The sequence below is a fragment of the Osmia bicornis genome, chromosome 8 (assembly GCF_907164935.1).
Source record: "Osmia bicornis bicornis chromosome 8, iOsmBic2.1, whole genome shotgun sequence".
In the NCBI taxonomy this organism is placed as follows: Eukaryota; Metazoa; Arthropoda; class Insecta; order Hymenoptera; family Megachilidae; genus Osmia; species Osmia bicornis.
The window spans coordinates 9,868,981-9,884,269 of NC_060223.1; the positions used below are offsets into that span (position 1 = coordinate 9,868,981).

General features: G+C 35.6%; 3 protein-coding genes across 3 annotated transcripts; 1 reads left to right on the forward strand and 2 right to left on the reverse strand.

Annotated features, from left to right (window-relative positions):
* Nucleotides 1-247: 247 nt before the first annotated feature.
* On the forward strand, nucleotides 248-5,088 carry LOC114879922 (cysteine and histidine-rich protein 1 homolog). Its single transcript, XM_029195331.2, has 6 exons — nucleotides 248-529; nucleotides 3,158-3,396; nucleotides 3,464-3,675; nucleotides 3,933-4,093; nucleotides 4,173-4,375; nucleotides 4,473-5,088. Exons 1-6 carry the CDS (start codon nucleotides 296-298, stop codon nucleotides 4,498-4,500), a joined length of 1,077 nt encoding a protein of 358 aa, XP_029051164.1. The 5' UTR covers nucleotides 248-295; the 3' UTR covers nucleotides 4,501-5,088.
* Nucleotides 5,062-11,884, reverse strand: LOC114879921 (atrial natriuretic peptide receptor 1). The gene is made up of 19 exons (XM_046286683.1): nucleotides 11,785-11,884; nucleotides 11,066-11,234; nucleotides 9,799-9,964; nucleotides 9,526-9,600; nucleotides 9,075-9,354; nucleotides 8,909-9,018; nucleotides 8,665-8,853; nucleotides 8,375-8,595; nucleotides 7,918-8,157; nucleotides 7,725-7,851; nucleotides 7,458-7,666; nucleotides 7,252-7,402; nucleotides 6,929-7,088; nucleotides 6,688-6,848; nucleotides 6,444-6,610; nucleotides 6,222-6,368; nucleotides 5,841-6,033; nucleotides 5,502-5,775; nucleotides 5,062-5,421 (listed from the first exon to the last, which is right to left on the reverse strand). Exons 1-19 carry the CDS (start codon nucleotides 11,882-11,884, stop codon nucleotides 5,135-5,137), a joined length of 3,426 nt encoding a protein of 1,141 aa, XP_046142639.1. The 3' UTR covers nucleotides 5,062-5,134.
* On the reverse strand, nucleotides 11,882-15,286 carry LOC114879918 (polyglutamylase complex subunit TTLL1). The gene is made up of 9 exons (XM_029195326.2): nucleotides 14,983-15,286; nucleotides 14,410-14,541; nucleotides 14,276-14,341; nucleotides 13,818-13,996; nucleotides 13,565-13,751; nucleotides 13,303-13,504; nucleotides 13,002-13,232; nucleotides 12,489-12,598; nucleotides 11,882-12,434 (listed from the first exon to the last, which is right to left on the reverse strand). Exons 1-9 carry the CDS (start codon nucleotides 14,991-14,993, stop codon nucleotides 12,299-12,301), a joined length of 1,254 nt encoding a protein of 417 aa, XP_029051159.1. The 5' UTR covers nucleotides 14,994-15,286; the 3' UTR covers nucleotides 11,882-12,298.
* Between the last annotated feature and the right edge of the window lie 3 nt (nucleotides 15,287-15,289).

Consider the following 15,289-nt stretch of genomic DNA (forward strand, 5'->3'; position numbering starts at 1 on the left):
AAAAATTTAAAAACGATTTTACGCTAATGCATTTTTTCTCTTCTTTCTGTTACTTAAAAATAAGGTTATTTTTTACATAATGTATGTATGAAACTATTTTGTAAAGTAATCGAGTATCATGATAATTTTTTACATGTTTTAATTTGAAATTTTGAACGAGACATCGACTGATTCGATAAAATTGCAAACAAGTATCGGATCGGTGTTGTCTCTATCTAGGAGACTATTACGTGGTCTGTGTTTGACATCTGCGCATTTCTCACACTCGTTCGGTGGAAAAATCAAAACAATCAATATGGCGGACCCGAACAACGAAGCTGTACCGTCGAGTAGCGTTTCGGAGCAAGCCCCCCCGGCTACTCCGATTCGCGACGATCTTGAGAAAATAGAAGATTTTCTCGAGCCTGACAAAAAGCGTCGAAAAGTGTCAAGGAACGATGGGAAAACCGAACAGAAATTGGAGCACCGTTTGGGTGGCATCCTCTGCTGCGCAGTTTGCCTCGATTTACCCAAGGCAGCTGTCTATCAGGTAAGTTTTTCATATTTTCCCTTCAATATAATATGTATTGTATAGTATAGGACCCTTCGATATAATATCAATTTACAAATGTGCGTCCTTTCGATCGATGTTCCGTGTCTTAACATTAGCAATCGTTTTTGTAACGATGTCCATTCTTTGCATCCGACATTTTCACCCGAGGTCGATGGGTGACTTCTTGTTACTCATTGAAATATGTATACATATACCTACATACAAGTACGTATAGATATTATTAGATAAAGTAATATTTCTAATGGTGTTTGATTGCACACTGTGCACAATGATCATTTCTTGATGTTCCTTCGTCCGAAATCGTCTTTTGTTGTTTTTTAGTTGTATTTTGTGTCGGTAGTAAAGTTGAACATATGCAAAAAGAATATACCGATGATGATAAAGAAAACAGTATAAATTTTTTATGTTATTCTTGAAGTTTAGGATACATTTTTATTTTTTATATAATTTAAATTGCGAAAACGAAAAAATATATTCTGACGGATATTCATATTTAAAAAGAAACGCAAAAAATTCTGGACTTTTTTTTTTTATCGTTTATCATTTGTAACTTACTTTGGCGATATATTTTCCATATTGCGATTATGTTTTTTAATTGATTAACAATAGTCATTAATAGTACTTCATTTCTGTGTTAAATTCTTTCTCTCTCACTCTTCCCATTTTTCTTACCCTCCTTTTCTCTTGATGATTGTAACATAGTTTATCCTCACAATAAGATCTTTATTTTTCTAATATTTGCAGGCAAATGATGTTAATAGTTATACAAAAATATAGTTTTGTTTAAGTTCTGATCTTATAAGTATTTAAGGCAATCATAAACTATTTTTATTATTGTATTATTAAAATCTTTAAATTATTTATTAGTATTGTCTTCTTTAAGATAGTAATAATATAATTACAGGTAGGTAATATATGTTTATCCTAATAGAAATGGTATTAAATACTTGAAAAAAAAAAAAGAAAAAAAAACAGATGTATGAAGAACAGCTTTTAATTTGCTTAATATGAACATTAAAGTCATTATGATTATTATTATTATTTGTTGTTAAATATATAATTATGAAACTTAGAGACTTCATGTGATTTAAGGTCTTTTACAAAATAATCTTTTAAAATGAAATTTCTGAACATATAATATTGAGGTAAACATACAACCAGATCAATTTTTTTTTTATAGTTTATACTGTAAAGTGATATCATATTAATTGCAATAAACATATTTATGCATGCATGTCAGGTAATTCTCATAACAGTGTAAATTAATGCGAATCTTTAAATCATGCGAAAAATAAATACAGATATACTATATTAAAGAGAATTATTGTATGTATGCATGTCCCAATAATAATCCCATTTTTTTAGTAACTTTTATTTGCAGAAACTCCTCTATAATTAACTTTGTAGCATTTCATTCCATCTGTACTTTATTATATTTTGTTTTCAATTCCTTTTTCAATTTTATTAACAAAGATATATTATATATATATATATATATATGTAACATACTTAATATTCAGTGCCCTGATTCACTTTAAAACAGTGGGAAGAATGTTGCGTTTGTTCTATCATAATAGAAATGCATACATGTAAGTTATTTAGTGCGCAGTTCAGCACTGTACCACTTTTATTTACTATAGTACGCAAGTTTGAACGTTGTATTCATGCATTTGTGAACATGTAGACACCTATATGACGCAAATCATTTAAATTCCAACTTCATTCTGGTTGATACTCCAATAAAGTCAATTAGAAAACTTTAAAAAAAAAATGAAAAGAAGCTATTTAAGTCACTAAATTTTTTATAGCCTTTAGTACATAATATAACACCACCTTTTTTATCATAAAGTATTGTGTTTATTGTAAGAAGTAATCAAAATGAGGAAAGTTAAAAACTAGTTACTAGGTAAAGTTATTGTAGACCCATGCGAAAATTAATGTTTATCAATTATAATAAATAGTGAGAGAGTGAGAGTGAGAGAGAGAAAGCGCATTTTCCAGAAAATCTGTATAACATGTATAGTTGGAAAGCATTAAACAAAATAAATATTCTTAAAGGTTATTACTTAGTTATTTCACATACGACACCCTTTTTCACTTATCCTATGCATCATTATCCTTTTCTATTCCTTTCTATTATCAATATTGGCAGCATTAATGACAGTTGCTTTGATGATATTCGCATTGTTTTAAAACCTACTGGTTTTGCAAATGATTAACTTGAATTATTAATAGTATTATTACAATTTTGTGTTTCAGGTTTAAAAACATCAAATCATGGTAATATACATGACATTAGTTTTGTTATTCTAGTTTGATTAATGTTGTAAGGGATGTATCTATTTGTTACAGAAATAAAAAAACCTGGTATGATAGCTTGTGCAAAATGAAAAATGATTAAAATCAAGAATACTACTCTATTTTTTTTATTATTATTACTTAAAACTTTCTACCAAGAATAACAGAAATTTTGCACAGAGCTATACGTACTTAAAAATTTTACTGCAGGCTGATAACATTTATAACAAAACTACAATTAAACCTTCAATAAACAAAATTGAAATCTAAGAATGCTAGTAAAACATACTGCAACAATGTTCACAGTGTACAAATGGACACTTGATGTGTGCTGGTTGCTTCACTCATGTCCTCGCAGATGCCAGGCTAAGAGATGAAATGGCAACGTGTCCCAACTGCAGAATCGAGATTAGCAGAACGTCTCCATCTCGAAATTTGGCAGTTGAGAAAGCTGTTTCTGAGTTGCCAGCAGAATGTCAATATTGTGCAAAGGAGTTTCCACGAAACTCTTTGGAACGTCATGAAGAGACAATGTGCGAAGAAAGGTAAAATCAGTATTGATAATTATAACTGAACAACGTTATGCTCATATTGTTTCTTGTATGTACACAGAATATCTAGCTGCAAATACAGTAGGATCGGTTGCCCTTGGCGTGGACCAAATCATGAGCGTCCAGAACACGAGGCGCATTGCGTTCATCCTCATCGTTCAGGGTTGGATGTTATGGAAGCATTGCGGGACATCGATGCCCGTACCCTTGAAGAACGTAGGCTCTATGACAATGTCTTTGACCTTTTGTCCTACGAGAAAATCACATTCAACGGTCTGTATCCGTATCTCGTGCATTAAGGCTCTGAAACTCTTCTTTAATCTCTTTACATCCAAATCCGTAGAATAAACATCTTTGTAGAAATATATTTTACACCTTTGTTTTTCTTTTTGTCTTCTTCTTTAGCAGCAGCAGGGATTCGATTAAAATCATATTTATCTATATTTGTATTGAAACTTTTAATAGATTAGCTATTTCATCGTTTCTTTTTTTAAATGATGTAAGCTATTTGTAGAATTTTGTTTGTATAGATCTACAAATGAAGCCCTATCGCACAGACGAGTTTGTTCATAAATTATTTTATGAAACATCTCGTTTCACGGCGTTTAACAATCAATGGGTTGTAAAGGCAAGAATTAATAACAGTCAACGCGATCCTACTCAGAGTTCAGAAAGGGATATGACTTATCAAGTATGTAGACGTTTCAATGTATATAATTAAGTGTTTCAAATTGAAAGGGATTAAATTCCAAGTCATTATTACTCTGTAGCTGATTTTAAAAACGAAAACGACGTATCCATTACCGCTTCACTATTTGATACTGAAAGGACCTTTCGGAGACATGAAAGTGCAACCGAGAATTCACAGATTTGAATTCACCGACCAAGAAAACGAAAGTCCTTATTTACCTTTACCTTTACCTGATACTGCAGAGTGCAATAGACTTCTTGCTGCAAGAGCTATTAGTTTCAGGTAAGAGCTAGTCGTCAAATAAATCAATTGATTGTTGAAATAAAATATATTTAATACAGAATTCTAATAAGCCACCTACTCTGTTTCTCTGTTTCAGACTAATTATGTTCTTGGCATCCAAGTAGTCGGACACGATAATTCTTGTTGTCAAGATTTTACGGCGATTGAATAATTGACACATCTTTTTAGATTTAACAGTGATAAAAATATAGATTACACAGAGGTTTATAATCAATTATTAGTAGCCTTTAATCGTAATAATAATTAAAATAAAAGATGCTAATTCTGCTGTAGTCTATACGCATATTACAATGAAATGATACACTGTGTTATTACAGAACAGTATAACACGGAAAAGTGTAGCATTATAATACCGCAAATACTTGACAGATCAAGTTTAGTTTTGTTCAATTTCATTTGGGAAACATTACCAAAAATTTACGTTGAATGCAAGCTTTATGTAGATTATTGTTGTTAGACATGTGTATTAAATTGTGATCATTGATATATCGTAGCTGTTGCATATGAAAAAAAAAAATAAAGAATCTTACATTTCGTCGAATCATCGATTAAAAATCAATTTAATCCACATGCCTGTCGACAAAAGCCTATTAAAGATTCTTCTATTTATGTATATTAAATTAAATGTTATTGATGTAAAATCCTGAATTGATATTGTAATAGAAGAAATTTAAATAAATTTATTATAATTACGACATTCTATTATTTGACCCTTGAGCATCATCAAAATCATTCGTTCTATTGTAACTCGGATAAATTAATAAACGTGTTGTTATTTGTTTTGGGGCCGTTAATATTGTTCGGTGGGAAAATTAAAGGATTCAGATTGTTTTCCGGCGTACTTACGCTATGCTTACGATATTTTGGACTTGGGGGTCTTGGATCAGGTTCTGAACAACCCTTTAACCAATAAGAAGTAACTTTACCTTTTCCTTTTAACTCCACCTCGCCCCTCAGCTCCAAATCAAACGTTCCAAATTTATCCAGTATGCATTTCGTTGCTTCTGACACATGTATACATAGAGCTACATTAAATATAAAAATTAACATTGGTGTTGCATCAATTAAAATTAATAGATCTCCTGTAAAAACAATCTTAACTTACGCAATCCTGAAGATTCCATCCTTGATGCTGTATTCACTGTGTCACCAAATAGACAGTAATGAGGCATCTTTTGACCCACAACACCAGCACAAACTGGCCCACTGTGAACACCTATTCTAACGCTCAGTTGTGTATTTTGTTTGTGCATTATAGTGAAAGAGCGTACCGAATCGAGAATTGCCAAAGCCATCAAACCAATTTCTCTAGCGTGTTCATCGCCGTTTCTTTCTGGTAGACCGGATACTACCATGTACGCGTCTCCTATTGTCTCCACCTTATCATATAAAGTAAAAATAATAAATAAATAATATTTTGAACACGAGTGGTAAAAAGATTTACCTTGTAAACGTCATAGAATTCAATGATACGATCAAAGGTACTGTAAAGGTCGTTAAGAAAATCAACCACCTCCATGGGGGTGCTTTGCGCACAAAGGGCCGTAAAACCAACGATGTCGCTAAAGTAAATTGTCACGCATTCAAACTGTTCTGGTTGTACCAGTTCCCCGGCCATTAGCTGACACGCCACTTGCCTGAGAAAGGACAATGATGGTGTTTGGTTAAACAGTGCTGATAGGTTTATGGCACGATAATTGGGATATTTCTCAGGTATGTTCCATTGAAATACCAGGTGCACGAGAATGGTCGTTGAAGGCACTTCGGGGTCCTTCAATAATGAAAAATATCCAATTAACACCCTGCATATTAAATTGTTAATTACCTTGGAAGTACTTGATACAGAAGTTCTTCGCTTCGTCGTTTCTCTAAACTCAATTGTTCTGTTTTTTCCTCGACCAGAGCTTCCAAATTGTTTGCATATTGTTCCATTCGTCTTAACAAGTCATCCATTAAATTTTCACAGTAACCTCTGTAATATTGTAAAATAATGTTGCTCCTCAATTAGGCATCAATTTTGTTTTTTCATTGTGATATAAAAGCTCACTTCATAATGCCACGTATCGTTCCACGAATCGTATGAAAAGTTGGTCGCTCCTCCTGTATCTCGTTCCAGCATCTCTCCATCAAGGATAAAATATCTGGTGGACAGTCCTTCGGCATTACTTCCGGTCTAAACGGTGGTATTTCGGATGCTGCAACTCTGTTTACAATCTATATGTAAAACGAGTAGACAATTAATAAATCTTTTAATGATAAACGATTTTAAGTGTACAGAATTCTTATTATACTTCTTGGGAAGACACGAATGCCTTAACAGTTTCGTATGGACCTCCTCGAACAACAATCTCCTCTAAAATAATCGCAAAACTATAAACATCCCCTTTCTGAGTAGCCACGCTTCCTGGCGTCACAGTTAATGGTAAAAGTTCTGGCGCGATCCACAGTAATTCTGTCAGAGAATAATTATAAACAAATAATTCTTAATTAACGAGCTCTTAACTCCCCATAGGCGAACTGATTTTTACATACTAGTATAATAATTATCATCCATAATCAAGTCTGAAGGGGTCGTAAGAGTTTTCAGACCGAAGTCTGAGATCTTTAGAACGAAACGACCATCGATCAAACAATTGCAGGAGCGAAGCTTTCCATGGGCTGAAACTTCACTGGCATGGAGATAAGACATTCCCTATAAAAGTACAAAGAATTCATATCTATCCTCCTTATCGTCCTTTTAGAATCATAAAGCAGTATTAATGAAAATATGAGAAGAATGATCAAAGATATTAAATAAAAGAAATTTATATTTAAAATGAAATGAACGTGTAGCTGAAGCTCTGCACCTGCTCTACCTTGACGATGTCGTGAATCAAAGACATTCGAAAATTCCAATCCAGTTTTATAGCATCATTCTCAAGCACATCCTTCAAGGATCCTCGCGGACAGTACTCTGTCAGGATCAAGACCGTCGGCGAAGGAGAACAGAGACAAGCACCGATAAACCTGGAAGTTCCAAATATTTCATTCACCAAAAAACTTACTTTATAAATTTATATACCTGACAGTATTTTCAGAAGTAACATCTCGAACTTGTTTAATCTCCCACAGAAGCTTCTTCGTGACGTCGACCACTTTCTTCTTGGTGATTTTCTTAATTGCCACCCTTTCACCTTTATAAATTCCAACGGTAGTGAACACCGTGGTCGGTGGTAGAGATTCATAACTAAACTGTGATCCTCGACGAATACGTTGTTCCAATCCAAAATTCTATTGAAATTAATTCTCTTCGTGTTAACCCTTCTAGGTGAATACATAGATTACTTACGTTCACGTCGGATATAGCCTGATGTAAATTAATCTTCGAAGAGACGGGTCTCCCTATTTCAAGAAGTAGCTCTTCCGGTCTGATTCTCCAAGACATGTTGTTCAGATCAGCTGATAATCTCAAGTGTCTACAAAAGAGAGGAATAAGTTTACGCGAATATCTTCTCCCTTCAGATGTCTCAAAGTATAACTACCGATACAGCACGCATGTTGCGGTAACAGCAACGAGTAAAAACACGGCAAGTGTCAGGCTGGTGTAAGCGACAAACGTGTACGCTTCCGTTCTGGAAGTGCAAGCAGGATCGTTTTCCAAGAAACCGCATTCTGGAACATCCGCGGGTGGACCTTCTCTACCTCCAGGCCAATGAATCTTCTTACCAGAGACTGGACTATATTCTCGGTTCAATCCCAGGTAATGAGCGACCACCTCGAACCTGTGAATTTCAAGATAATTATTTCTGTATAGCGTTCTCATCAGGCGATCGATTGAAACAAACGTATCTAATTGCGCTCGCTTCACGTGTCTGGAAGGAAATCAAGGGGAATCTCATAAGTTATCCAACCGAATTCCATCACCTCAGTTGCCCTCAGAATGGAGCTTGATTAGCATTGCAAACGGATCAACGAATGGCTAGCTTAATTGCTGCTGACCTTCCCGTGATGGGATCCAAATCCAAGATACTGTAATCCGCGTCACGGTCTCCATTGTCGTCGATCCTCACGTGTCCTGTAATACCAATGAAGTCTCGATCCCACATTCTCCTGGTTATAGATATACCGTCTCTGATGTCTCCTCCTTGCGACAGAGTTTCGTTCAAAGCTATCCCCAACAAATATACGCCATCATAGAAGGCTCCTATGAAGAAGTTCACCTGTAAAGTAGGATATTAATTAGACACCTTTGTGTTTTTTATTTTTATCATACAGAATCTATGGATTACTTCCTCTCCTTCCGAGAACGAGTAACTGTAGTCTGTTAAAGCTCTTTGACGAACAGTCTCAGCGAAATCCTGGAATCTTGGACTTGTAGGTTGCAAAAGAGACACTCTTAAAAGAGCCTCGTACGCTTTCCTGGCGACAGCGTCATCCTCGTCGCCGAGCTCCCAATCGTGATCACCCCAATAGGAACCCTAATTTGAATGACGATTAATTATCTGAAAGAGTAGGGTGGGTCGTTTGATTTACCTGAAATATTTCCACGTCAAGGAACGCCCAGTCACCCTTAGTCATCCCTAGATCATGAGCAGCCAGCATAAACTTCCTGACAAGGGTACCTCGGACGCTGAGGATCACCACTGTGGACACGAGTGACGATGATACACTTCCCCTTGTCTAAGAGAAGCTTGCTTACCTCTGGCATACATGCTGGCATCGCGCAAATAAAATTGATAAGGTTCGTCTTCCGAGTTACCATCCAGTTCTCTGACAAACTTTAGCAATCCCTCTTTACGTAATCCGTACTCCAAGTTTTTACCAACTGTCCATGAGAATAAATCAGATCTGTCCAATAGCAGCGCCACGTGGGACCATCCGAATTCTTTGAATATGCTGGAGAACACCAGTCGAAGACGGCATTGGCAATAAGACATTCTAGTTAAAGTTGGATACTTGCTTTTGTCCTTGAAAATTCCCTTGGAAAGGATATAAAGTCGTGAGAATGGGTGTCTTCTTTAGATGCACCTTAACGAGCAGGCTGGCTAATTAAAAACGCTAATAGGGTCGTAAATACGAGGATAAAGGATCAGGCTTCTCGTGTTCATGCACGCGATAATTAAGCAAATAACAAGATTTTATCTTATTACCGAGCTCTCGTTCTTCCATTTATTGATTCTTCCAAGGATACCTGATGTTACGGATAGTTCACCTTCCGACGGTGGCTTAGTTATTAAACAAAAAAAAGGTAAGAATTATCGAAAAAATTCTTGCGTCATTGTGTTTAGTTAAAGAAAAATTTTTTTCCAGTCTGACCGGAAATGGCCGAAGAAGGGTTGGCTCTAGAGCGAATCTCGCTCTAGTTCACTTTACCTTGTTGATCAGTGTCATTAACTGGAAGGGTTAAGATAGAAGAAGCATACTTGATCACCCATTCCTGTGATTATAGGAGTGTTCCAGTAAGCCGCGAGTCTTGCAACAGGTTCAAGGGCGAAGGCGCAAGCTGGACCGATGAAAGCGATCACGTTATCCCGGAAGTGCATGTCGGCTGCTAAACCGGGTGCTGCGGCTCCGCTGCAGGATGGATAGCTAAAAATATATGAAACATTACTAAACCTCTGTACAAGTATTAATCTTAAATAAATGTATAAAAGAAAAGAGCGACTCTTTTTATATTCCTTTCCCTTAAATTAGAAGGGGTAAAATCACGGAAAAGAGCATTTATTATCGATTGAAATTCTTGTAAAAGGCAGCCAATGTCAGAGACAAGAACAAACGACCGGGTTGATGTATCGGAAGGATATGAAAGGATGATCTATATCAACGCTCCTTCATCAATATTTACCGCTAACTGCTTCCTTTTCCAAGGAATGCAATCTTTCAGTATCATGTAGATTCTTTTTTTCGTCTATACGATCCTTTTATCGGCGTAAAAATAAAAGGGAGTTCACGACAATACTTATAAGAATCAGAAAAGAACAAAGGATAAACAAGTTGGTGGGATGGTCACGTTTCAAAGTGTCTATACACCTTGTGATCAAATTACTCGGACAAGAAAATGAACGATCGAAACGGCTTAAGGAAATCTGCAGATACTGTGGATGAATATTCACGAGGAAGTCGAGATTGAATCGATGGATAATTGTGTCGTTTCAAGTGTAAATAACGCGGAATAATGATAGATTAATCGTGTAGGTGAATGGGCAATGATTGAATACTGATCGTTGCCAGGGAAATTATCGTTTACGATTTTTGCCGTTCTCTTCTTTCGTTAACGAATTGGAACGTAATTACACCTGTTATTTTACCTCCTCTGGGTTATTCAATACTTTGCATTAGGTACATACTTACAATGGAATTTTGATTCAATATCTGATATTGAATGTTAATATTTATTACCCTTGATTTATCAAGAACCTTTAACTTTGTAGGAAATTTGTACAGCTATTGTTTCATTTAATTCTGATCGCCTGGTAGTCGACAAATTTTGTCGTCGGATATTGGGAGACCTGTGTTTTTTGTGCGCACGTCGGTTCAATTGAATTAATGTAACGGCATGGAAAGGATGAAAACGCGCGTTCAAAAGCGAATCAATTCACGCAGGGTCACGCGTATGCGTATTTAGGACACGTATACCCCCTTTTTTTTTAAATATTGTAGAAGGGAGAAAAAATATGTACGATGACCCACCTTCCTTGAACTTTACGCAATTGCACATTGTGAACACTTAAGAAGTCGTTCACTTCGGCCAAGGCTAGGTCGACAGCTGGTCCACATCTCTCAAGATCGAAAGGACTATTCAAATGAGAAGCCATCAGCACACCAACGTTGTACACCCTCGGAGAGTATTCATAATTCTCTGGATAATCAACATAAAAAAGGAATTATATAAAACAGAATTGTAAAAGATAAAGTATACACTATATTCTATAGCGTTATGGCGATATAAATACAACATAAATTTAAACAATATGATAAATAATATTACTTTCACCTGGGCAATTTATACTTGAAATTCAAAGTTTCAAAGTTAATAAAAAAGAATTGTGCGCGTTTGTAAAAGAGCCGGGACTCAAACAAGTAGAAGAAGTCGTCGTTGTGCCAGCCGTCGAAACAAATCGCGCAGAAATTACGATTATTCCATTCATTCGTGCAAGTGTTCTTGACACCAAAAGGCAGGGTCGCTAGAAGGGATGTGCGATCGTAATTCTGTTAATATTTTTAATCATTTTTAACACGTTCACTGCCGCTCCATGATATGGAATATTGAAGATTAATTTCTGAATTTATATCTTATAAATATAGTGAAGTGTACGCTTGAATACCTGTTGAATAACATTAATCAATGATCTTTCAAAATAAATAAAATAAATATCAATTGTTGTTAATGTTATACAATAGAATTTTACCTGGTGAAACACTGATGAAGCACAACGTTTGATAAACGACCGCGGCTATCAGCAATTTCCTACTTATAGAAAACACCTGTTTACATGAACTACTCTCCATTCTTTTTATCCAGATCATTTTAATAACACAAAACAATCCATTCCATCCACATGACTCAATTTTCGTCAAACTAAAACCAAGTTAAACTTGCAATTTATTTTTCTAAAAAATAAAACGCGTTCCAATCACTGCATCACGTACTTGTTAAACAATTCAATAGTTTTGATATTTTAACGTTCCTATTATATATTATTAAAGAAAATTTCAGCGTCACGATGAGATTGAGCTGTGTATCAGCAAAATAAACTGCTCAGAATATGTGCATTTCGAAGATTTTGGTACATGCGCCTTGATAGCAGAATACCACGAACCATGCGTTGTATCTACGCATGCTTCGCGTTCGGAACTCCCTCTCGATTAAACGCGAATAAAAATCTATAGAATAATTAATAAATGAAATTCATTGTCCATCGTTTATTTCCATTTGCTGGAAGAACTTCGATATTTGCCGGACGAATACTCTTTCTCTTCTTGAGAACACAATTCTTCGTCCAGGAGAAGCTCGAAATTTCCCAATGCCTCAGCTGGTGGACACTTGTTCCATTTTACACTGAAAATATTTTCGGTTTTATTCAAGCAACGACAATGTAAATATTTGACTTACTCTGGAACACCATCAGGTGGTACAACAATTGAAATTATGTTGTCGATCAGTTTGTACTTTAATATTCGATCGTTCACCGTAGTGGAGGTCAATGAGGGAGATGCGTTTACCTGGAAATATAAAAGAAATGAAATTTTGTTCAACACCTGATAGCCACGTGTCTCGTGGGCCACCAGTCATCATCAAGTTGTTAGCATCTGGACTGTTTGTAATTACAATACGCTTTTTCGAAAACTGCAGACCGTAAGGGTCCCAGCCATAAATCCAATAAAGCTAGTCAATGGCTCAGTGACTCTGGAATCGCTAGCCATTGTCTTCTTAACTAAACCTTTCGCTCAAGTACCCTGAGCCAAGGTCCCAATTCGGACCTCGACCCAGTCGTAAACTGTTGGAAGGGCCATCTGCCTTCGCTCTGCCACCAGCAATTATTACCGCTAACATGATTGCAAGGGACCAACCCCGATTTACGATTATAAGCAATTGTCTCGGCTATACTTGAGAATATGAAAGAACCTCTACAAGCCATGGCTTCAGATCGTTATCAATGATGATATCGTAGCCATAACACTCGAAGCAATGTCGATCGGTCGCCATAACTGGAGTAACTGCTTTCAAAGAGTGCACGATGCACCATGTGATGTTCGCGAACAGCTTTCCTGTAACCGCTTTTCCACGGGTGCTTTCCAGATACAGTCTCAAATTATGTACACTCAATTTACCTCCATGTTTACTGTTATATTCTTCCTACGACAAAGACCAATTTTTCATACATTCTTTTCTCTTGCTTTTCAACAGGAGCAATCTGTATACTCACGCCATGCTTTTGAACGGATACGTTGGTAAGATGCACGTACATGTTATCCAGCTCTTGTATGCTAGTGTCATATTTGACTGTACAAAAGCGGCAAAATCCGAGCTTGAAGAGGTAGGCCTTTAATGGACGAAAGGACGTAATGAGAACGTATAATCGGAGATCGAATTTCTTGCCTCCAATTAACAATGGATTATCAATATACCTGCACGTTTAAAGTTTCATTAATTTACCGCTTCAATAGATCTTGTAATTTTAAATATACCTAGATATAACGTATGATTCCTTCGTCAGATTAGGATTAAACGGGTTTTTCGCCTCGCGAGACCATCTCTTTAATTTACTTAATTTATTGATTAGAAATATCCCTGCACCCTGCGATTTGCCGCACGGTTTCATGATCCACGTACTTTGAGGCGACTTCCTGTATTCCTCCACGAACATATTGTAATCTACAAGTGAATATAAATTGTTAAAAAATGTTGATGATTACATTGATGGTTTAAAATGTATTTTACCTGCCGGTAAGACGAATGTTACTGGAATGAAATCAAGATAGAGATATTTTCCCGGGCCGTCGCCTCTTTCCGCAAGCGGATTACCTTCACGCTCCAACTCCTTCCGGTACCGTTTTATGTTCTTCACCAGCAGATCTTTTCTCGTTAATTCATAGTGATTTGGAAAGTGATTAATTATTCTGAAAAAAATTAAAATATACTTAGAATAATAGTATACAGAATCAGTAATTATTAACATCTCAATATTGCCCAAAATTGTTAAATGATTTCCATACAAAGTAGAATAAAGATCATTTTTAAAGTTTGAGGGGAAAAGTTTTCATGTATAGATGTTTGAAATGATGTCGGTAATGTAATTTCCTACTTATCGACTTAAACTATCCTTTGTCTTATCATTTTGGAAATAATCGAGACATTAATAATTATTGATACAGTATTTTATAAATTAAATATCCGACTGTTTATCGTCCATTCTGTATCCTGTTTCAACGCTGAATATATTTCTGCAAGATTGAGTAGCTGCCCTGTAACAAAATGATGATTTTAAAAAATGAATAATTTCGTTGTTTTATTATAAAAATAAAATCAATACCAATAGAAGTTCCAATCGTCTTCTGGACCAACTTGAACCCATCCTCTCTTCTCAAAATTATGCACTATCACGGATTTGTCCACGTCCGTGCAAAATGTGACTTTTGTCTTATCTGCTCCAGTTGTGGATATTCTGTAAACGTTTTGAATTTTTATAAAAAAAAAAGAAAAATATAACTAATCTCCTTTTCTCTTTAGAAAATGTCTCGATTTTTTATTTCGAACTATCTATTCGATTTCGAAACACTGGTAAACGGTTCATATATGATTTCTAAATGTTAATTGCCCATTTCATTTTTACGTTAATTTATTGTTACCTGCCATGGTTCGTGGATATATTTAAATTCGCGAAACGTTTATTTTCCGTAACCGTGCCGGACGCCATTATTTTTGTTAAATCAATTCCCCAGGGATACACAAATTCCCGATAATTTTACATTCCCTCTTACGGGAGAAACTTAATTAACAATCATTATAAATAGCCAATTATTCATTCCTTAATATGCTTAATTTTTAATTTACAAATTTCCCATTAATCGATCAGTTACGATCAGTTATAAACATTTCGGTATACCTTTTTGCCATAGTTATTAGCGTTGCAATATTTTCACTATCCGAAATCGAACATAATCTTGATCAGTGTAGACAGCCTTTGTTAATAAATAATTTAATAGAAAATTGATCTTGTTAGAAACAAAGAATATATTTGGTTATTTCGTGACAGAGTAGGGTTTGACTTGCATGCCTTATGTTTGTGGGAAAAAACATAATAGAATCGTTTCAAGTGTGTTTACGACACGGACTTAGGCAGGTACTTGTCTTTCATTCTTTACCCGGAGAGCGACAGCGACCCATGTGCCAGAAACGCAGTGGTCTCTCGC

What these genes read in the sequence shown, in the direction of transcription:
- LOC114879922 (XM_029195331.2), top strand. Translation starts at nt 296, where the DNA reads ATGGCGGACCCGAACAACGAAGCTGTACCGTCGAGTAGCGTTTCGGAG. An exon ending in GAGACAATGTGCGAAGAAAG is followed by an intron (nt 3,397 to 3,463) that starts GTAAAATCAGTA and finishes GTATGTACACAG; the next exon opens with AATATCTAGCTGCAAATACA. An exon ending in CGAGAAAATCACATTCAACG is followed by an intron (nt 3,676 to 3,932) that starts GTCTGTATCCGT and finishes TTGTTTGTATAG; the next exon opens with ATCTACAAATGAAGCCCTAT.
- LOC114879921 (XM_046286683.1), bottom strand. Translation starts at nt 11,884, where the DNA reads ATGGAGAGTAGTTCATGTAAACAGGTGTTTTCTATAAGTAGGAAATTG. An exon ending in AGGCTATATCCGACGTGAAC is followed by an intron (nt 7,667 to 7,724) that starts GTAAGTAATCTA and finishes TAATTTCAATAG; the next exon opens with AATTTTGGATTGGAACAACG. An exon ending in TGATTCACGACATCGTCAAG is followed by an intron (nt 7,089 to 7,251) that starts GTAGAGCAGGTG and finishes GTACTTTTATAG; the next exon opens with GGAATGTCTTATCTCCATGC.
- LOC114879918 (XM_029195326.2), bottom strand. An exon ending in AACATTCGTCTTACCGGCAG is followed by an intron (nt 13,752 to 13,817) that starts GTAAAATACATT and finishes ATTCACTTGTAG; the next exon opens with ATTACAATATGTTCGTGGAG. An exon ending in CCACCTGATGGTGTTCCAGA is followed by an intron (nt 12,435 to 12,488) that starts GTAAGTCAAATA and finishes AAATATTTTCAG; the next exon opens with TGTAAAATGGAACAAGTGTC.